The 22,758-nt window shown below is 38.4% G+C and overlaps 2 protein-coding genes across 2 annotated transcripts; both read left to right on the forward strand.

Moving 5' to 3' along the window:
* Window positions 1-445: 445 nt before the first annotated feature.
* Window positions 446-6,528, forward strand: gm2a (ganglioside GM2 activator). Its single transcript, XM_056250402.1, has 4 exons — window positions 446-705; window positions 779-928; window positions 5,989-6,171; window positions 6,276-6,528. The coding sequence occupies exons 1-4, from the start codon at window positions 601-603 to the stop codon at window positions 6,432-6,434; spliced, it is 597 nt and encodes a 198-aa protein (XP_056106377.1). The 5' UTR covers window positions 446-600; the 3' UTR covers window positions 6,435-6,528.
* Window positions 6,529-7,593: 1,065 nt separating this feature from the next.
* LOC130084880 (ganglioside GM2 activator) lies at window positions 7,594-8,960 on the forward strand (the record flags this gene model as incomplete). Its single annotated transcript, XM_056250411.1, has 4 exons — window positions 7,594-7,725; window positions 7,808-7,960; window positions 8,352-8,531; window positions 8,632-8,960. Coding segments are annotated over 4 exons (636 nt in total), but the record flags the coding sequence as incomplete, so codon positions are not given.
* Window positions 8,961-22,758: the final 13,798 nt, after the last annotated feature.

Here is a 22,758-nt window from a genome sequence, read left to right on the forward strand (position 1 = left end):
AAAATTATGCATTGTGCATGCCTAACACAAAATAATTGTATTAATTATAAACTCACCATAATGGCCTTGTTGAACTCATAGCGGGTGATATGGGAAAGGTGCTTTTTCAGGATGAATATTTATTGTCAGTTACCCTAATGTTTTCATAGGCCTAGCTGTCAATGCTGACAAAAATGTTTGCATGGCAATTTTTATACGTCAAAAGCTGTAAGTACCAAAAAGCAATTGTGTAAAAATGTCCTTTGAAAGTTACAATAAGTTGTTGTCGGGCTATGTTTGCTAACGGACTGCTGTTATTCCTCCTGCCTTTAGAGGTCGCAGTAACACTCTATTTCGCAGGATGAAATGCGGAAAGAATCATCATGGCAAAACATTTAAATACCACAACACACTCGCACTCACATGACACACATACCGGTAGTTCCTGAAGTGAAACTTTTATTGGTCTTCAACGCACTATATTGTTGTTGTTCTGTCAGGTGCCTTTAAGTTACGTCGTGTTACCTGTTTCCGGGCATGGTCGCTTGTGGTTTTGTAAAGCTCTCTTGTTAAACAAAATCCAAAGTTAAACTTCGTGTTTTTGACTTTATACCGTGCAAAATGAAAAGCTCGGTGTCCGTGTTTATCGTTCTTTTCGCTGCAAACGGTTTTTTGCTGGAAGGCTCGAGCCACTTGCACAGCAGGAAAATCTCTAAATTAGCCACGGTAAGATTGTGAAATAGTCTAATCAGGATCACACTACGTTTTCTTGCATTTGCTCATTTTTATTATTGAACAGGTGTGGGGGTTTTCTTGGCAAAACTGCGGTAAACAAGATCCTGCACAATTGAAGACTCTCCATATATCTCCAGATCCCATTCTCATTCCAGGACAGTTAACAGCAGATGCATCAGGCACAACATCAGTAGAGCTGGTGTCTCCTCTCTCGGTAAGCAAGATCACTGCAAACATGCAATTCTGGGTCTCAAGATAAATATAAAAATGGATTAGTCTTTCTATAATCATATGTCCTTATAATATGATTATAGAAAGACAAATCCATTTACGGTAGATATTTATCTTGAGACCCAGAATTGCATTGCAGTGAATATCTCTAAAAGCTTATGTAGAGACTTTCTGTAGGATTTTCAGAAATGCCAGAACAACTTCCTCTTCTTGGTTAAAAAAGGTAACATCATGATTCCGTACGGTACAAAAAAAATACATATTTTTTGGTGGAAAGAGGAACTCTTTTTTGTTTTGTGATTGACATTATTATATATTTTTAACATAACATGTATTTAAGAAAATGTCCGGTAACACTTTATTTTACGACCCGCAAACAACTGCGTAAGTACACCGAAATTACAGTGTACGTTTCTGTAATTATAGTGTACCTCCGTGTAGGTATAAGGGAACAATATGTTAAGTTTTGGGTTGGCTAATAAAGGGGTAACAAGCATATATACAAGCAAATTATTTATAATGTAATTATTTTAAAACTAACAGGTACCTATTATGTTAATATATTCCAGGCAAAAATTGTACGTCTGTTGTATATAAAAGTTATCATCACATTTCTGGCAAAATATGTTCTTGTGCAATTTTACAGGGTACTTTTGACATCTGTGGGTTGAAAATGAAACGTGTATGGCTGTATGTAAGCACAGTATGATAAAAAATGAATTTATTGGCTTTTCTTACTAGATTAAATAATGTTAAATCAAGAACATATTTTGCCAGAAATTTGATAACTTTTATACACAAAAGACGTACAATTTTTGCCTGGAATATATTAACATAATAGGTACCTGTTAAAATAATTACATTATAAATAATTTGCTTGCATAGCTTGTTACCCCTTTATTACCTTATACCTACACGGAGGTACACTATATTTACAGAAACGTACACCGTAATTTCAGTTTACTTACAAAGTTATTTGCAGGTTATATACTATCTGCTTGTTACCCCTTTAATACCCCAAACTTAACATATTGTTGCCCTATACCTACACGGAAGTACCCTATAATTACAGAAACGTACACTGTATTTTCGGTTTACTTACGCTGTTGTTTGCGGGTCGTAAAATAAAGCGTTACCAAATGTCCCTATGACACGTATTACACTGCCTATTATTTCATGTATTGTTTATACAACAAGTTGACCCAAATTCTTGTTAATATAAAAATTAGACTTTTTTTAAGGTTGAAAAAACACTCACTTTTTTCTTTTTTTTTACACACACAGCCTACTGCGACAAATCAGGAATCAATACATTTGATAAAATCACTTTGTAATATTATTTATAACAAATTTAAAGCTCCAGTCCGTAACTTTTTTAAGTTAAAAATAATCCAAAATAATTATATTAAAAAAAACTTATTCTGCCAGTGGTCAAAACTATCTGCTTGCCATAGCTAGATTCAAAACGGTTAGCTTGTAATAATGATTTTAATTCCAGTGGTACTGGTGGGTTTCCGCGGGAAATTCGAGCATGTCTTTGCGTCATGACGTAACACCCATACACATAAAGAAGGAGTTTCGGCTAGCCGGCTATACTGCGCGTGACGAGATGTTTAGATGTATAGGCTTTTCTCGCAGCACTTTACATAATTAAACTTATGGCATCCAGAAAGATCCAAACAACAATCATCAGTGTCAACTGGAGATTCAGCAGTTATAAAACCCAAAAGACTTCGTACTTTGGATTTAAGGTGGCTAGAGAAAAAGAAAGAAACCGTCTCATGCGAACACAAGGATTTAAACATCGGCGGGACTTTTGAAAAGTGCGTGAACTCCGTGTTTTGAAGGGGTTCAAAACGGAAGAAGAGACGGCTTTTTTCTGCTGAACAAGTAAGACATTTCAATAGTTCAATCGTGTAACAGAACGTTTTCTTAATTCACACAGTTATGGAGTTTCCTTTGTTGTGCCTTTCTCGTTTTGCTATTATGGAGAATATGAATTCTGAACTACGCAGGTAGCTGCTAACCATAAAACACATTAAATTTAACATTAGTCACGCAATGCTGATGTTGTTAACATGAACAATTTGAGAACAAAGTAGGCTATAGTTTGCACGGTTGCTGTAAATCGCGTTGATTAAATCTAACGAAGCTTATCATGTCGAATGCTTTTTCCCCCTTAGTTGGTCAGAAAAAAAATGGATTTTACTTACTTGTTCAGAAGACATTTTCTTATGAAAATTCTTATGTTGGTCAAACTTTCAAAAAGTGAATCTGTGATTCTGTATGACAGTATCCACACAGCGCGGTGACTGACAGCACCACTCGCCTCAAAGCACTGTGTTCATCCGCGCTGTTTCATGCCGATTTACAACCCACGTAAAGATAATAATTCCGCGAATCACTGCAGTTACAGATTTCGAACAAAGAGATGGCGACAAAGAGGAAAAGATACGGACTGCAGCTTTAAGTAAATATGAATTGCATGTTTTGATTAAAGGGCTATTTAATGATCATAAACTAATTTGTTTGTAAGCTAGTAGTGTGCATAGGAAAAAACTATAAATATCTTTGTTCCTGCATTTTTTATAATACCTGTGTTACAGATGACTTGCTGAAGAAGTTACATGAAGGCTAAAAATGTACATCTTTGCTTCATTTTCATAATTCCTGATTTCTTAAAAGATGTTGTTGAGATTGTCATGTTTGTTATGCTCCAAATACTACAAAGTCGTTAAAAAAATACAAAAACGAGGTGTAGAAGGTTATATATATTTACCTTGCACCATAAACCTCTGAAATCAGTTCAGAGTTTCCTGGCAATTCTTGTGACCTAGTTTATGCCTTAAAGGACTGCTAGTGACAGTGGCGGATTTAGCAAATTGGGGGCCCAAGGCAAAGGTAGTATGGGCCCCCCTTAAAAAGAGAACGAAAAAAAAATATTTTTTCAGAATTAAAAAAAAAAATAAACCATTAAATGGCACTTTCTAGAGAGTTTTGTGCAAAGAAATATAGAAAAAAAAGTAGGTCTAGCAAGTCTTATATTTCTGTAATTCACACAGATCAAACACAAATATGCTGACTGAATAGATTGCTAGTTGAGAAACACTGCTTTAATTAATGTTTTTATGATGACTTTGTGAAAGGTTAACTAAACAGCATTAGCCGTCTTACTGCTGGCCAGTAAGTTATTTGGCAAATTTCATTCATACAGATCTGTATTATGCTATAGTTTCTGATAGTGTTAAACATTTCTTACAGATAATCACGATGATCATTGCGTTTGTCTTACTGAATGTGGTAGCTTTATGCAATTACAGTTTGTCTATAAGCCTTTTTTTTATTAATGCCGACAGTAAAATGTTGCCAGATATTGCTACGAAAAAAAAGGAAAAAAAAGTAATAATCCGAAATAATTCGGATTATTGTCTTTTGGAAATAAGATTAACAAACTTCCTAAAGTGTCACATTAAATCAGAAAAACAGGTCCAGAAGACTAGGCTACTGCCACCTTTCCATTAGGTGGATCTGGCAACACTGGATCTGGCACCCGCGCGCGCCCTCACTCACAGCGCGCTCTCAAGCCCCGTTCACTGCGCTAGCTTGTCGCAGCAACATGAATTGCAAACACTCATATGAGGTGGTTTAAATGGCTAATTAATCATTCAGAGAGCTTGCCTTGACATTTTATTTTTGAATGTAAAAAATGACAGAGTTCCGGACCTCGGTCACCTCATAGCTGGCTACGGCCATGGACTTGTAACATATCGTTATTCGTTAGCATTGTTGTCATTGTCAGCGGGCATCATAAAAAAGTTTCTGCAATTTTTGCTAAAAACGTTTTGCTTTCCTCCCGCTTCCTGCTTTTCAGCACCGCTTGGGTAGCTTCTCTGTCTGTCACTCTGTAGCCTACACTGTCTGTCCAATCACTTATTTTTCTCCGTCAGTTTTTTGGCGCATTACAGCCATGTCACTTTCGCTTCGCACGCAGAAAGTGAGATAATGGAATAACTTAGTCCAAATGTCCAATGTAGTGAGGTGGGGGCCCCTCTCCTGTCTGCGACACTAATGATTTGATGCCTTTTTTCGCAAATGTTTTTTAGAAATATATAATTTGCGAAAAGTAAAAAAAAAAAAAAAAAAAACTTAAGTATAATTTAATGGGGCATTTTGGGGGCCCCTAGGTAGCTCGGGGCCCAAGGCAATTGCCGACCTTTGCCTAATGATTAAGTCCGCCCCTGGCTAGTGAAATACATTTTTATGCCTGGAACCTCTGTTGGGTGTCTTGTGACTATCACAAGAGGCTGTAAACCTCCATGATAGTTTGTGCCTTCATAAGGCATCGTTTTAAAGGGCTAGTTCACCCAAAAATGAAAATTCTGTCATTGATTACTCCCCTTCATGTCATCCCAAACCCATAAGACATTTGTTCATCTTCGGAACACAAATAAAGATAATTTTGATGAAATCTGAGAGCTTTCTGTCCCACCATTGACAGCCTACGCAACTATCACTTTCAGAAAGGTAGTAAGGTTTAACCCTGATTTTATGAAGTGACGCGAGTGCTTTGTTTGTGCCAAAAAAAACATAATTTACCACTTTTATTTACAAAATATTTATCTCCGACACGTTCACGAGAGCAACGTGATGTATGCGTGTTGATGCGAGAGCAAACATTGTTGCGTGAACCTGCAAAGAGGTTAATATTTAGTTAATAAAGTAGTAACTTATGTTTTTTTTTTTTCCCAAACAAAGCACTCGCATGACTTCATAAAATTGAGGTTAACCCAGTGGAGTCACATGGATTACTTTTATGATGTCTTTACGGCCTTTCTGGGGCTTTAAAGTGGTAGTTGTGTCTACAGACTGTCAATGGAGGGTAAGAAAACACTCAGTTTTCATAAAAAAAAAAAAATCTTCATTTGTTTTCCGAAGATGAACGAAAGTCTTGCAACATGAGGGGGAGTAATTAATGACAGAATTTTCATTTTAGAGTGAACTATCCCATTAATAACTCCATGTTTACTCTGTTATCTGTTTCAGGTGAATGTGACATTGGACAAAGAAGTAGCTGGTGTGTGGGTGAAAATACCATGTCTGGATGAAATAGGAAGTTGTCATTATCCTGATATCTGTGACCTGCTCAATCAGCTCATCCCCCCAGGACAGGACTGTCCCGAGCCTCTCCATACATATGGCCTGCCCTGCCACTGCCCGTTCAAAGCTGTGAGAGTCTCCTGATTCACAAGATTTTATTGAATGTGCAAGAACACAAAAGTTCATCATGCATTTTTTTAGAGGCATAACATTGTTCATATCTTTTTTTCCAGGGTGATTATTCTTTGCCGACGTCAGATATCTACATACCAGAAGTTGAACTGCCTGGCTGGCTGACTAATGGCAATTACAAAGTACAGGGTGTTTTAGGAAGCTCTGAGAAGGAACTGGGATGCCTCAAAATCAGCTTCTCTTTGCATTCCTTGATGTAACAACACTATTAAGCAGAGATTATTTACTGTCCTATGACACTGGTTAGGGGTAAGAAGAGAAAACATTTCCTGATTAAAGGTAGTATGTGATTCATCTACTTTTACCTAAGTTTCACTTTCATAACTTTTTAGAACGTGAGCACATTTGTTTTGAACTAATTAGAAATCTCATTCAATTGTTTTTCATCAGATGCAAAATTCACTTTTATATGGTGTTTGCATATAAATGAGTCTTTGCAGTGTGTGGACACAACCATCATACAATGAAAAATCCATTCTCTCTCTTTTTTTTTCTTTTTTTTTTTATCCTAAAAAAATCTAAACACTTGGTAGAAACTGTAAATGTCCCTAGATCAGATTGCTTCACAAACCACTGGACAAAGTTTGACAGCTGAGAATCTTCATGGGTACTAAAAATCTTTAGATCATAAACTGCACAGGTTTTATTTTATTATTGTAATTAACATGAATGTTTTAACAACTGATTGTTTTCCTATCGTGATGTTTTAACAACTGATTGTTTTCCTATCGTGATTTATGCTGTTGTTCTTTTAGTACAAATGAAGTTCAGTGTCAAATCAAAGCTGAACCAGTTTTGTTTAAAAGGGAAATATCTCTTCTTCTTTTTTTCTTTTTTTTTAAATAAACATTCAAACAAGTTTTTAGTAGTTGTTTTACATTTTCTCATCAAGTCTGAAATACTTTACATCATTTTTGATTTTTAACTTTTTTTAAATACTTTAAACTTTGTTTTTTTGTTGTCTGCACATTTATAATTTTTCATAAACAGCCCAGCAGCGCCATGTTTTCAGCTGAACATGTTTGATAAAGAGTCAGTGTGTTAGAGTGAAAGCAAAGGTGTATAGGTTTTAACTGTCATGGTTGCAGTTATCATCTTTATTGTTGAGGTTTCTTAATGTTGTGGTTTCTTCCTTAAAGGGTTGTCATGGTGTGAATCAACCTGTAGATGTCGCTGTATAATTGTTTTTTATAAATGCATAAAGTTTCACGGAAAAACATATTTCAGTAACATAACAATCGCATGACACACTCACATGACACATCTGTGTCAGTGATAAGCACGTGAATGTGCAGTGTTTTAGAGTATCATATCTTTAACTTGTAGTAGCCTAAATACCTCTTAGATAATTAACCAAAAATTAAAGGTGAGACTAAACCGTTCAAAATGAGGAGCTGCATTTCCGTGTTTATCGCGTTATTCGTTTCCAACTGTTTTTTGCTGGAAGTCTCGAGCCAATGGCCTAGCAGGAAAAGCTTTGCATTTAAGAAGGTAAGAACCTGAGATTGAAATCAGACCGTTTTTGATATTACTTTAGTGGTCTTTGTATTGTAATGTGCTGCTTTGTGATCAGTTTAAGAAATTTTCCTGGGACAACTGTGGAAAGCCAGATGCCCCCATATTTGTGAAGACGCTACATGTGTATCCAAACCCAATTCCTTCACCGGGATATGTATTAGCACCTGCATCGGCCACCACATCAATAGATCTGCTCTCTCCTTTGCCTGTAAGTTGTAATATTGTCGTAATACGACTGATATGCTTCTTATTGCCTATTGTGATCATACCAATTACTGTTGTTTTAGTATTGATGCTATTTTTTTCCATTTATAAAATAGATTTTTTATTTTATATAGCCTAATTTTCGTCAATATTTATGTTTTTTATTTAAATATAATGGTACCATAAACCTCTGAATTGAGAAAGTACCCCATTATTCCCTTTATTAACTAGCTTTAACAAACTCTTGGTGTCACAAATGTTTTTATGTCTGAGACTTTTGTACTTTACGACTATCCTAAGAGACGGTAAACCTGTATGACCACATTTCAGCAGCTGAACACCATGCCTTGTATCTTCATACGATCATTTGGATGATGTCATTTTATTTGTTTCAGGTGAACTTGACACTGGAAAGAGAAGTTGATGGTGCATGGGTAAAAATACCTTGTGTTGATGACCTAGGAAGTTGTTATTACCCTGATGCCTGTGACTGGTTGGTTGAGTTCTTTATGGCAATCACAGGACTCTGTCCTCCTGGCGTTCCTATACGTCCCTGCAGCTGCCCGCTCAAAGCTGTGAGTGTTGGCTGATTTACTGAACATCTAGTTTCACATGCAGCAAACTTTTATGCATTGTTCTATCTGTTTTTAAAGTTAGCATGTCACTCTGTTTTAGGGTGACTACGTTTGGCCATCGACTGGTACCTACATCCCAAATTTTTCACTCTCTGACAGACTGACTCATTTCAGATTGCAGATCATTTTAGGGAACTCTGAAAAAGAACTGGGATGCCTTAAAGTCAATTTCTCAGTGGCATCAGTACTACACCAACACAATGAAATGTAGTAATTGCTGTCCTACAGCAGTCTGCTCCGGTCCTGGCTTTTTGGAAAGTGACAAAAGAGACAAATGTTAACAGAACAGAATGTCATAAACAGAGAGCCTGCTGGAAGTCATTTGGCACTTAAAGGGATAGTTCACCCAAAAATGAGAATGATCCCATGATTTACTCCCCCTCAAGTCATCCTAGGTGTATATGACATTCTTCTTTCGGACGAATACAATCGGAGTTATATTAAAAAATGTCCTGGCTCTTCCCAGCTTTATAATGGCAGTGAATGGTTGTTTCTGTTTTGAAGTCAATAAAAGTGCATCTATCCATCATAAAAGTGCTTCACACGGCTCCGTGGGGTTAATAAAAGGCCTTCTGAAGCGATGCGTTTGTGTAAGAAAAATATCCATATTTAATAGGCTACTTTACAAACTGTAACCACTAACTTCTGCATTCGCGAGAGACTGGCGAATGAGATTTGAAAGCTGCAGTAGTACTTTTTTTTTTTTTTAATCCTTTTTTAGCTTGATCGCCTCTGGTTCCTGTATGATTCTGTTTTATGGAGCAGAGTGCACAGTCAGTCATGCATATTAAGATTGGAATACACTACATGACTTTTACAATCTGATTTTAAAACCCTATATAGGCATCATTCACTTGGTGACTTTCAAATGGTAACAGAGAAAAACGACTGAGAATCACACACTACCAGACTTTCAAGTTGGTCCGGATGCAAAAAACTCAAGAAAAATGTACCTCATTGCTAGGAAATGCATGACAGGTATCAAGATATCCCCTGACTGCTACAAATCCAGAGTCTGTGCTGTGCCCATCAGGACTCTGACTTAAAGGGATAGTTTACCTTAAAATTAAAATTCTGTCATCATTTACTCGCCATCAAGCTGCTCCAAACCTGTATGAATTTATTTCTTCGGCTGTCTGATATATTTTAAGCTGATTTAAAAAGAAAAACATTGTGTTAATTTGTCATGTCCTAGCAATGAGGCGCATGTTTCTGTTTGAGTGCGGTGTTGTGTTCAGAACAACTTGAACGTCTGGTAGTGTGTGATCATCAGTCGTTTAGTGCAAGATGGCCAGTTTTTTCTCTGTAACCATTAACAAAGTCAGCAAGTAGTGTTTTAAAATCTGTTTCATTAGTCGTGTAGTGTTTTCAAGTTTTTTTTTTGTTTTTTTCATTGACCAAACTGCAAATCAGGGCAAAAGTTGTGTTGTGTATTCGATATTTATCGAATATATATTTCATAATGCTGATACACGTCTCACCAGGATATGTTCATACGGCCCAAAATCACCCAGGTTTGTTCTCCTCCTGTAAACATTGTTTGCATTCCTGATTTTCCAGCCTGTCTTTCAAGAGCCCTCAATCCAGATGTCCAGGTGGAATACCAACCGAAGCAGATTTCCACTGTGAGCAAGACTAGCCATGTTCTTCATTTTTAATGATCACCTAACCCAGATGTACCATCACTTGTAAACAAAGAAACAAATCCGGACATGTGAAATGTTAAGATTATTAAAATGCACTCAAATTTCTCTATGATATTTAGAACTCTCAGAAGTATGTGCTCAGCATAGTGTGTTGTTTTAAGCTTTTTAATTAAACCTAACTTGATAGATCTCTCAGATGCTTAACTCTCAGTAGGACTTCTGGGTTTTATTTCGCCCTCTGAAAACACTGAGGTTTTCCGAGGCCTTGAGGCTTACACTATGCCTGGGGTCGGAGGGGGAGCAATGGAAAGAATGTTATCTCCTGGCTGACTGAGAGGCTGCGTCTGGGTTTTTTTTTTTTTTTAAGAGCTTTGTGGCACAAAGCACGTTCATAAAGCTTTGTGGCACATGCTCCTGGCTGGCACACTACATGCCTTTACCATGCAGAAAAACAACATTAAAAACGAACAATGAACTTAATGCTCTAAAATATTCATCAACTTGTTTTAAGGTAATCCTCTTTGTCACAAAATACAAAAAAAAAATAATTATATATCAAACATGGTTTCAAAACAATTCGGATTTCATGCCAAGTATGAGAGGTGTGTTATGATGAATGTTAACTTCTTAACCCGCATCGGCCCGCGAGCGGGCCGTCGAGGGCGTGGCTATACTTTTATTACCTTTTTTAAGCTTTGTTTTATAACAAATATTCATCTGACTATCATAAACTATGCATCATTTGAAAGCTAAAACACTCAAGAACCATGTTCTAGACTTGTTTTTGCAATCAATACACCAAAGAGGAAAGGGTTAAATAAAATGCAAAAGGACTGCTCATTTGAAAATGAGCAAAATGAACCGCTATACTCATCTTTCATCTCGTATGGTTCAGATCAGTTCGGAAGAATCCAAGAAACAACAGCATACATTTCAATGTAAGGGTCCACTCTTCAAAATGCATCCCACTTTTTAATCCAAAACAACGAAAAATAGGGGAAAAAAATGAAATATCCTCCTTTGTTTTCATGAGCGTTTTCGAGATAGAGTTCGCATCATGTTCATTTTCAAAGAAATATCGATTCTAATCCATATTCCAACACTCAAAAGCCATCTCACCCCCGCAGTTTAGACTCTTCCGGATCGAATGATACATCCTATTTCTCTCTTGTTCAATCACAGGCTCTGTTACAGACCAAAACAGTAAGAGAGTCCCTGACAGGCTGAGCGCGCTGTCCATCGCGCAGCTGGGCTTTCGACTGGATAAAAGCCTGGATAATGCTATCCAATGTCCTTTGAGCTACGTTTTGATTGATGGGAGTGTCACTACTCGATCCGTACCGGAAACACGATCTGTACTGCGCATGTGCGAGAACGCGTCTCCTTCCTGTCTGATGTCGAAACCATTTACGGCAGTTGTTGTTTGACACTACACGATCCGTATGGTAACCATGATCGTAACTGAAGCCCCTTAACTGACTTTTATTTATCCTTCGTCATTTTATTTATTGTTTATTTATTTTTATCTTTAATTTATTTTCTTCTCCCTAAAGTTGTGTTATTCTACGTGTTCCGTTTCCTGTTAACACTTTTATTTTTTTCAATTCTGTTTAAGCCAGTTACTGTTGTCAATTTTACAAACACATATGCATTAAGTGTGGGCAGTATGATGGTTGTAGTGTGCGATCAGCCTCCTCTACAGAAGTAATATTGTAATATTAACAATATTAGGGTACTACATGTAATATTTCATTTTCTAAAGGTTTGTTCTACTTATTTCAGCATACTTTAACAAATGTCTGCACTCAAGAAAACACAGAAACACTCAGAATAACATTATTTATTTATTAATAAATGAATTCATCCATACCTACCTCCATCCATCTATCATCCATCCCTCCTTCTATATCCCTCCCTCCTTCCTTCCTTCCTTCTATATTTATCCCTCCCTCCATTTATCCCTCCATCCATATCCATCCCTCCCTCCATATCCATCCCTCTGCCTATCCATATCCATCCCTCCCTATCCATATCTCCCTCCCTCCTTCCTTCTATATCCATCCCTCCCTCCCTCCCTCCCTCCATATCCATCCCTCCCTCCTTCCTTCCTTCTATATCCATCCTTCCTTCTATATCCATCCCTCCTTCTATATTCATCTTTCCCTCCCTCTCCCTCCATCCCACACGCTCTCACTCTCACCACACGCTCTCACTCTCACCACACGCTCTCACTCTCACCACACGCTCTCACTCTCACCACACGCTCTCACTCTCACCACACGCTCTCACTCTCACCACACGCTCTCACTCTCACCACACGCTCTCACTATCACCACACGCTCTCACTATCACCACACGCTCTCACTCTCACCACACGCTCTCACTCTCACCACACGCTCTCACTCTCACCACACGCTCTCACTCTCACCACACGCTCTCACTATCACCACACGCTCTCACTATCACCACACGCTCTCACTCTCACCACACGCTCTCACTCTCACCACACGCTCTCACTCTCACCACACGCTCTCACTATCACCACACGCTCTCACTATCACCACACGCTCTCACTCTCACCACACGCTCTCACTCTCACCACACGCTCTCACTCTCACCACACGCTCTCACTCTCACCACACGCTCTCACTATCACCACACGCTCTCACTCTCACCACACGCTCTCACTCTCACCACACGCTCTCACTATCACCACACGCTCTCACTATCACCACACGCTCTCACTCTCACCACACGCTCTCACTCTCACCACACGCTCTCACTCTCACCACACGCTCTCACTATCACCACACGCTCTCACTCTCACCACACGCTCTCACTATCACCACACGCTCTCACTCTCACCACACGCTCTCACTATCACCACACGCTCTCACTATCACCACACGCTCTCACTATCACCACACGCTCTCACTATCACCACACGCTCTCACTATCACCACACGCTCTCACTCTCACCACACGCTCTCACTCTCACCACACGCTCTCACTCTCACCACACGCTCTCACTCTCACCACACGCTCTCACTCTCACCACACGCTCTCACTATCACCACACGCTCTCACTCTCACCACACGCTCTCACTCTCACCACACGCTCTCACTATCACCACACGCTCTCACTATCACCACACGCTCTCACTATCACCACACGCTCTCACTCTCACCACACGCTCTCACTATCACCACACGCTCTCACTATCACCACACGCTCTCACTATCACCACACGCTCTCACTATCACCACACGCTCTCACTCTCACCACACGCTCTCACTCTCACCACACGCTCTCACTCTCACCACACGCTCTCACTATCACCACACGCTCTCACTCTCACCACACGCTCTCACTCTCACCACACGCTCTCACTCTCACCACACGCTCTCACTATCACCACACGATAGATTTTTTTTCTCTCTCACACAACACTCTCCAGACACGGATTTATGAGCTATAGTATGTTGGTTGCCTTTACATTAGAATAATATTTAATATAATCTAGATATGAAATGGAATAAATAGCATTCAATACAAAATGAATATGTCTCATATATTGAAATCAAGTTTTATGTGATAAAATATTTGCTTTGTTGTGCATTAGAACCACATCAGGCATTTAGTACAAAATAATTTATTGAAGCATCCAGATACTTCACCACGTGACAGCAGCTAGGCTCCTGATTGGTTAACGCGGCGCGAATTGACGCTAAAGTTCAGATTTTTCAACTCCGGCGGCAGACGCGAATTCGCGTCAAACGCGTGAATGCACAAAAGCACTCAATAAAATCATGCGCGCGGAACGCGTCAGACGCTCGAACTTGCCGCGCGAATGAGGCGTATTCGCATCTACCACGGCGCGCTCTACACCTCATTCGCGCCGCAGGAATTTTTTACGCGCGTAACGCGTCTTTGCATTGACTTAACAATGAAATCACTCGCGAATGTAACGCCACATTTTGTTTGAAGGTGTGCCTCCTCTAAAAGTGTCCGCCGTCCGGGTGAAACAGTATGCTATTTTTATTTACCCGCCACGGTGGCCGGTAGGTGAAGCGAGTTTACCCGCCACAACACAAAATCACCCGCATTTGGCTGGTGGCGGGTGCTAATTTCCATCCCTGCTGCGTACCCAGTCCTGCGCTGTAAGAAGGTCTCTTACAATGATTGGCTGTAAATATATAAATAATGGCACAAAATAATGAATCTATTTATCTAGCATGCATGCAACTGCTTGATATATGACCAATAAAATAATTGACCTTATCAGTGTCCTCTTCAACTACAACTCTTTTGCTGAGCGACAGCTGGTGGTGGTGGATTTTGACACCCTAAAGACAGGCTCAAGGTTTCCCTGAAGGAGTTGGGATGCTTCCTTTGTCCAAAATGCAAATCTTTGTCCATGCCTTTGGAAAATATGTAAATGTAGGAACTCTATTTTTATAAAAACCTTTTTATTGTCACTTTTCTAACAGTGGCTAAATACAACCAAGATAATGAAATTTTATCAGTAGAATCTGTCATACCCTTCTAGGCAAAACCTCTCCATCAACTGAATGCACCACCACTGGCGAATCAATGGCACCTTCTCCTAAAAACACACACACAAAAAAAAAATACATATTTGATACATATGAGTTTGATGGGATACTTCTGTGAAAATCCAGCTTACCTCTGTGAATAGTAATGGACAGGAAGTACAGGTACTGAGAGCATACTGTGAAATACAAATAACACTGTAAGACTTTGATTTTTTTATCTAATTATAAAATATCTATTTTATTATCTACCTCTGACAAATGAATTATTCTTACCATCAACATGTAAACAGCACAGGAATTCTCTGAACACTGTTGAAGAGAAACCTGTAAAAGGGAAAGTCCAAAGTAATTTTAACAACAGTAAACAGTAAACAACTGCTAGCTTGTTTTAACATTTATACATGCATACTTAAATTAGCTTTACACAATTCCATCCTTTAAAACATACCCCAAGGTCTCTTCCTGTTTTTTCAGTCCAGGATCCTGGGTCAATGGAGCTTGCAATGTGCCTGGCATTCCAAAGAAAACACAAAATACATAATATGTAATTAAATTATCAGTTATGTATACTGATAATGAGGATTTTAAATGAACTTGAAGCCTGAGAACGTGGATCTTATGTGAACTTAAAGCCTGAGAACGAGGCTTTTATGTGAACGAAGCCTGAGAACGAGGCTCCCTTTGCAAATTGTAACCAAATAACATGCCTGGAACAAGGCTAGTAAATCAATTATCTTTAGTCTCAACCTAAATATGGTTCTGTAACTGTCATCTCCAAAACCATCAGGACGAAGAGAATCAAGGAAAAGTATCTCCCTTTTAGCTACCAACATAACCTGCAATGGGTATTTTGTTAATATCCATGAAAATAGAACGCACTTAATCCTACCTTTTGTAAATGATACATCTTTTCCCTTATGGAAAGAACATTATAAGTTACTGAACACGCATACATTAAAATAAATACCGTTTCTGGCAGTGGTCCAATCAGATCCAAACCAACCACCTCCCAAGCTTCTTTTACCTGCATGCCACAAAATTAGTATTAGTCAAATGCTGGTAAAACTGTACACAAGCTTGAGACTAGCTTGTTAGTTTCATCAGTATGCTAAAACATTGTAAGCAGTACCTTAATGGAATGCAAAACTGGCACAACAGTCTTGATTGGGTCATTCAGCTGGCAGCGGTGACAACATCTGACCTAAAAAGCAACACATTTTTTCAACAAATTGTCTAGAAAAATAGCCAGTTGATGAGAGGCGGTATTAAAATTAAGTGACATGGCATCTGTGGCTTTAATATGTTAAGTCCATATGCTACTGCAGTTGATACAAGTTGGTGATAATACAGTAGACAACATTTTAAGTGGATAAAGACCTTTTTATTAAAGTTATATATGACTTTTGAACAATACCCATTCTTGTCTTAGGACAACTTCGATTAACTTTTTTGATCCACATCAAATATAACTTTTAAAACAAGGAGGTATCAAACAAAGGTGGCAAAAGTTGACACAATCTTAAGTATAGATATAAGATACCCATTAAGTTTGTAAAATTACCCATTCTTTCACGTCCTGGATAATTGTAGACCAATAGTAGCCAGCAATAACCCGGTTTTGAGTGCCTCTGACGCCACTATGATTGCCAGTCCCAGGATTATTATGGCACTCCGTGAGAACAGACCTCTTCTTTTCCTCTGACAGGACAACTAGCCGCATATACTGCATACTGGGGCCGATGTAGAAGAGTCTGTCGTCTGTTTTAAAAGGAAAAAAGAAAACGTCTGAAAGAGTTGAAGTTCAAAGTAAATAGAAAAATATCATATTACTATCTGATATCTGACAGGTTTAACTACATTAAAGTCACGTATTAATACACAGATATGGGAGCTGAACAAGTAAAACAACTCAAATTTAAACAATTAAAATAACTTGATATTTTAAACTAATTTATTCATTTAGCACATGAGGTTGTACCAGTCAGTCAGTTCTCTTCTATTTTTCATTATAAAATCTTCCGGTTCTTTCTTACCCCCGGTTTCACACAGACAAGGCCCTGAGTGTAAAATGCATATTTGAGCTGTTTTAACTAAAAGCAACACCGTGACTGATACATTTAAAAATATGTCAGTGCCATTTTTTGTCTCAAGATACACACGAGTAATGTTTATTTTTTCTAAAGCATGTTTATAAAAGCTGGCAGTAACGATACCCTCATTTCACAATTAGATACATATCACGATACTGAACTCACGATACGATATTATTGCGATACTCCCAAGAAATATTATAAAAGGTTAACACAAAATGCACTGTTGATTAAAATGCTAACTTTGATATTGCATTGTGGGTTTAAATTAATAGGCTTGGAATTGGTGCTTGTAACCCAAGGATGTTTCCACCAGAATAAACATATTCATGATTCTGAAGCTGAAAATACTTAATTATTTTAGACGAATATAGCCTACTTAACATTCTGGTAACATAAGACGTTTGGCATTGATTATCAGGACCCACAAATATTCCCCATTTATTACACATTATAATCAACATTATAAAGTAGTTTAATGTAGTAGTACTTACACAAAAACTCTGAAAACATCAAATTTCTTCCTCACACAGTAATTTTTATTTTGGGTGAACTATCCACGATACATATTGTCACTATCCACAATACGTATTGTTGCATTTTTGTATTACGAAATATTGTGGCACGATATATTGTTACACAACACAATTGAACTAAGGCATAATCCTGGATTAGTCTTACTTGTCATAGTTACCTTTGATGATAAAATTCGCAGATGACCGTTTCACTTTCCGACGCTCAGCGGGATTGTCAGGCATTTCTCCTTTTAAGAGAAATTCTTGAACTTTCACATAAAATGCAAAAGAATCCATGTTTTTTTCGCACATGCAGGACAGTAAAGTACAAATCGTGCCAGTAAAGTTCGGATCGAGTAGTGACAGTGAAGTTGTCGTAAAAACATTGATGATGACAGGAAGTGGCGGAAAAACTTCGTTCTCGCACATGCGCAGTACAGATCATGTTACCGGTGTGGTGAATAATCCGGTCACTCGGTGTGAATAGTCCGGGCGTAGGACCCAAGCAATCCGATTGGTTCAAAGCACGTTTTATAGGTAATCGCTTTGGTGCCTGGTTACAAATCATACAAAATCACTTTATTATAGAAGACGTTTGTACTACGGTATAACGAGTCATTAATGTATTTAATGTATTTTAAATTATACGTTTCATATACTAGTATTTAACCGAAGCTATAGATTGTGAAATTAAACATTTCTCGTTGTTAGTGTGTTTTTTAGTTAGCTTAGATAGTAGCATAGCATACAGCTAACGTTATCCGATGATCGTGCTATGAGCTTTACCTGAGCTTATACCACTGCACTGATACTGCCTTACCGTATTCACAGCAGTTAGTAGTGCAATTATAATTATGTCATTATTTTTTATTGCAATAATCGGCACAATATGTTACACAATATGTTTATTTTTTAAAAGAGCCATAACATAATATTTATTTGTGTGTATTACTATTTTCTTATTAACAGTTTAGACATTTAAAATAATTACAGAATGTTAGCTATGTTTTGTGGGTATAAATATTTAATTGGTTGTCAAGCCTTGACTAAAGACAGTATAATAACATTATGGAATCACAAATCTTAATGTAATCAAACCCCTTAATTTATATAATAATCTTTTATTTTAAAGAAATACCATTTTTAAGTGTGTTTTGTGACAAAGTTATTTGTTATTAAGCAATAGGGTATAATATGTTTTTTTTATTACAAGCATGTCATTTGTGTACTAATGCATTATGATGTATGGCATAATTTAATCTTAATACAGAACATCATACAATACAATAACATTTAATGTAATAAAATTAGTGAACCAAAACTTGTATAAAAATTTAATTAAATTTCACAATACATAATGAATTCAACTGAATTATGAGATGTAATATATTACATTTTTATTAACACAAAACTACAAGCAAAATGCACATCGTTTTAGGACATTTATAGAGCTTTTAAAAATACACAACAATACAAAGCAGCTTTAAACAGAAATACTTTTGTATGTCTTTACTTTCCTAAATACTTTTGTGATAGTTCTCTGGCTATACATTGTGAAGATTTAAAAACAATTAATGTCGAGTTAGCTGTGTTTAAATATTTAATGAACTGTAAGGTTAAAGTTTGAGAACTAATGAGACACAAATAGATGCAGTGTCTTTTGCTGTATGAAAAGTCAAATCTTTAGTTTGAAGTATATTCATGTTGTATATGCAGTCAATTCTTTGTGGAACCATCCTAAGGCCTACATGATGCAGTCCATCAATTTAGTGGTGGGGTCGTGACCTGGTAGGCGAGGAGGTGTCATGGACTGGCTTGAGGGAACTCTGCAAAAACACACACACATGCTGCAACACGTCATGTGCAACTGTACATTTGCACAGTCTTTAGTGCTATGGAACATCACTCACTGTTTTTACTTAGATGGGCACACTGGAAGGCACAACGCAGCAGGCGTAGTGAGCTCGCTGAACCTTGTCGTCATTTCCCCTTGGCATGATTGGGTCGTGACCTGCAAAACACACACATGCTGCAACACGTCATGTGCAACTGTACATATGCACAGTCTGTTGTGCTATGGAACATCACTCACTGTTTTTACTTGGCTATGCAAGCCCAAAGGTGCAACGCAGCAGAATGTAGTTGGCTCGTTGAACCTGGGTGTCATGGATGGACTGGCTTGAGGGAACTCTGCAAAAACACACACACATGCTGCAACACGTCATGTGCAACTGTACATATGCACAGTCTGTTGTGCTATGGAACATCACTCACTGTTTTTACTTGGCTATGCAAGCCCAAAGGTGCAACGCAGCAGAGCGTAGTTGGCTCGTTGAACCCGGGTGTCATGGATGGACTGGCTTGAGGGAACTCTGCAAAAACACACACACATGCTGCAACACGTCATGTGCAACTGTACATATGCACAGTCTGTTGTGCTATGGAACATCACTCACTGTTTTTACTTGGCTATGCAAGCCCAAAGGTGCAACGCAGCAGAGCGTAGTTGGCTCGTTGAACCTGGGTGTCATGGATGGACTGGCTTGAGGGAACTCTGCAAAAACACACACACATGCTGCAGCACGTCATGTGCAACTGTACATATGCAAAGTCTTTAGTGCTATGGAACATCACTCACTGTTTTTACTTGGATGGGCACACTGGAAGGCACAACGCAGCAGGCGTAGTGAGCTCGCTGAACCTTGTCGTCATTTCCCCTTGGCATGATTGGGTCGTGACCTGCAAAAACACACACACATGCTGCAACACGTCATGTGCAACTGTACATATGCACAGTCTGTTGTGCTATGGAACATCACTCACTGTTTTTACTTGGCTATGCAAGCCCAAAGGTGCAACGCAGCAGAATGTAGTTGGCTCGTTGAACCTGGGTGTCATGGATGGACTGGCTTGAGGGAACTCTGCAAAAACACACACACATGCTGCAACACGTCATGTGCAACTGTACATATGCACAGTCTGTTGTGCTATGGAACATCACTCACTGTTTTTACTTGGATATGTAAGCCCAAAGGTGCAACGCAGCAGAATGTAGTTGGCTCGTTGAACCTGGGTGTCATGGATGGACTGGCTTGAGGGAACTCTGCAAAAACACACACACATGCTGCATCACGTCATGTGCAACTGTACATATGCACAGTCTGTTGTGCTATGGAACATCACTCACTGTTTTTACTTGGCTATGCAAGCCCAAAGGTGCAACGCAGCAGAGCGTAGTTGGCTCGTTGAACCTGGGTGTCATGGATGGACTGGCTTGAGGGAACTCTGCAAAACACACACACATGCTGCAACACGTGCATTTGTACACGCAAAGTCTGTTGTGCTGTGTAACATCACTCACTGTTAGGATGTTGTGACATTACAAGGCCATTTTAATGACACACTCCACAAGATAAGATATCTCAGCCCAAAATTGACTGAAACCTTCCATTCGTCTCAGTATTATAAGGCTGATCTGAACAACAGAAGATTAAATTTCTTAATTAAAATATATACTATATAGTATATATTTGTACCAAAATGATACCTTAAATTGCGTACCTCAGGAATCAGTTCACACATTACAAGGTCGATATGTTCAAGCTTTTTTTCCTTCTTTTGCTTAAACACAATGTTGTCAATGTGTCCTAGAAGTTCCTCAACATGTGCTGACAAGGCTGGATGAAAGCTCTTTGGTTGTGACATTTTCCCAGTCTTCGTTTGCCACCATTTGTTCCACGTAGGTTTCAGTGAGCCTTTCACAATTCTAAATACATAAGTAAGTAAATGTGTCCCCTGCCCCTGAAATTTATTTGATAGATTTTCATTTACCTTCAGACAAGAAATGTGACTGTCATCCACATGTTTCTTGATAGTGAAGGATCGCCACCAGAGAACGAACGTGTGCACCTGTAAAGCAGTTCCACCATGTGCTTTACAGAGCTGTGCAATCCTTGTGTCAAGAATCTAAAAGAAATAGTAGATATCAATAAAAATTTCGTTGAATAATATAAGAAGTACATTATAGGAGGTTCGTGTACAAACGACCATACAAATAAGCTGCCATTGGACGGATATGGAGGGCTCGCCTGAGTCCCAAAATTTCTCCAATCATGCATTCATGTCTATGTCTCAGCACCCTCTAACAGAATCCACGGTTTCGAGAATATCCAAGAAACTTAATTTTTCGACCCAAAAAAACTATAAGGTGTACGTGTATCCCTTATAGATATTTTGGGTCTAAAAAAAAAGTTTCTTGGATATTCTCGAAATCTTGTATTCTGTTAGAGGGTGCCGAGACATAGACATGAATGCATGATTGGAGGCTCTAGAGCCTTCCAGAGCTGAGATATGGAGATCCCACAACATTTATTCCATTGGGGCAAATAGAGACTGAAATTTTGGGATGAAATTTGGCCCTTTTGCAGCTTTTTGTTTGAACGTTTTCTGGAAACCAGGACTAATCAGAGCTATTACAAATATGTCTCAAAAATGTTATCAAATTAAAATTCTAACGTCGTCATTCAGCCATGGGAAACTTTTTTCCTGTGGACACAGTGTCTCGAAATCTTCAACTGTGGCCTGGCATCTCGGAAACTGAATGAGTGGCCGCTTTCTGTCGCTTTCCTCACTCAAAATTCTCATATACATTTCCTAGAAAAAAAATACTTTGTAATTGTCTTATATATATAATATTATATAATATATAACAGACTTCCATTTATTTGACATCTTACCTCTTCTAGCTCCAAGATGTGAAAGCGATCCACTGAAAACTGACTTTTTTTTTCAATTTCTGTAAACACATTTGGATCAGTCAAAAATTAGTTACTTATTGTACTTTTTTTAAAGCAAATCAAATAAAGCATACCTGTGCGTGATGCATCACCTCCTGCCATGTCTGTCTTCAGGCAGTAAGAATCATGGTCATCATGAATATTCACTGAAAAGGTTGTATATGTAATATTTTAAATTTGCCATAAACATCTACTTCAAAAAGTGGACCATCTATTGTAATGCACTGCCTTTCTCACCATTCAGGTTAATGTTACGCCGCAGGAATGGTTTGAGTTGGGACACATTGGTTTTCTGGCGGAGAATGTTGCCTGATTTGTCTGCAAGTGTAGCAACCCCTTTTCCGGTAATGTCTTCGACTAGAAAAGGGCCGGTCCAGTTCCCCTCTAAACATCCACCTTTGCGCCCCTCTTTTCTTTTGTTTGCTTTGAGTACCTCCTCTCCTTCGTGGATGTGAAATGATTTCACATTTTTTCTTTTCCGGGACTCGTACTCCGCCTTTTGCTTCCCCTGTGCTTTTTCGATGTAATCCCGTGCCTTATTAAAATATTGTATAATAAACAGA

The sequence above is a fragment of the Rhinichthys klamathensis genome, unplaced genomic scaffold (assembly GCF_029890125.1).
Source record: "Rhinichthys klamathensis goyatoka isolate OS25496 unplaced genomic scaffold, OSU_Roscu_1.1 h1tg000068l_1, whole genome shotgun sequence".
Lineage (NCBI taxonomy): Eukaryota > Metazoa > Chordata > Actinopteri > Cypriniformes > Leuciscidae > Rhinichthys > Rhinichthys klamathensis.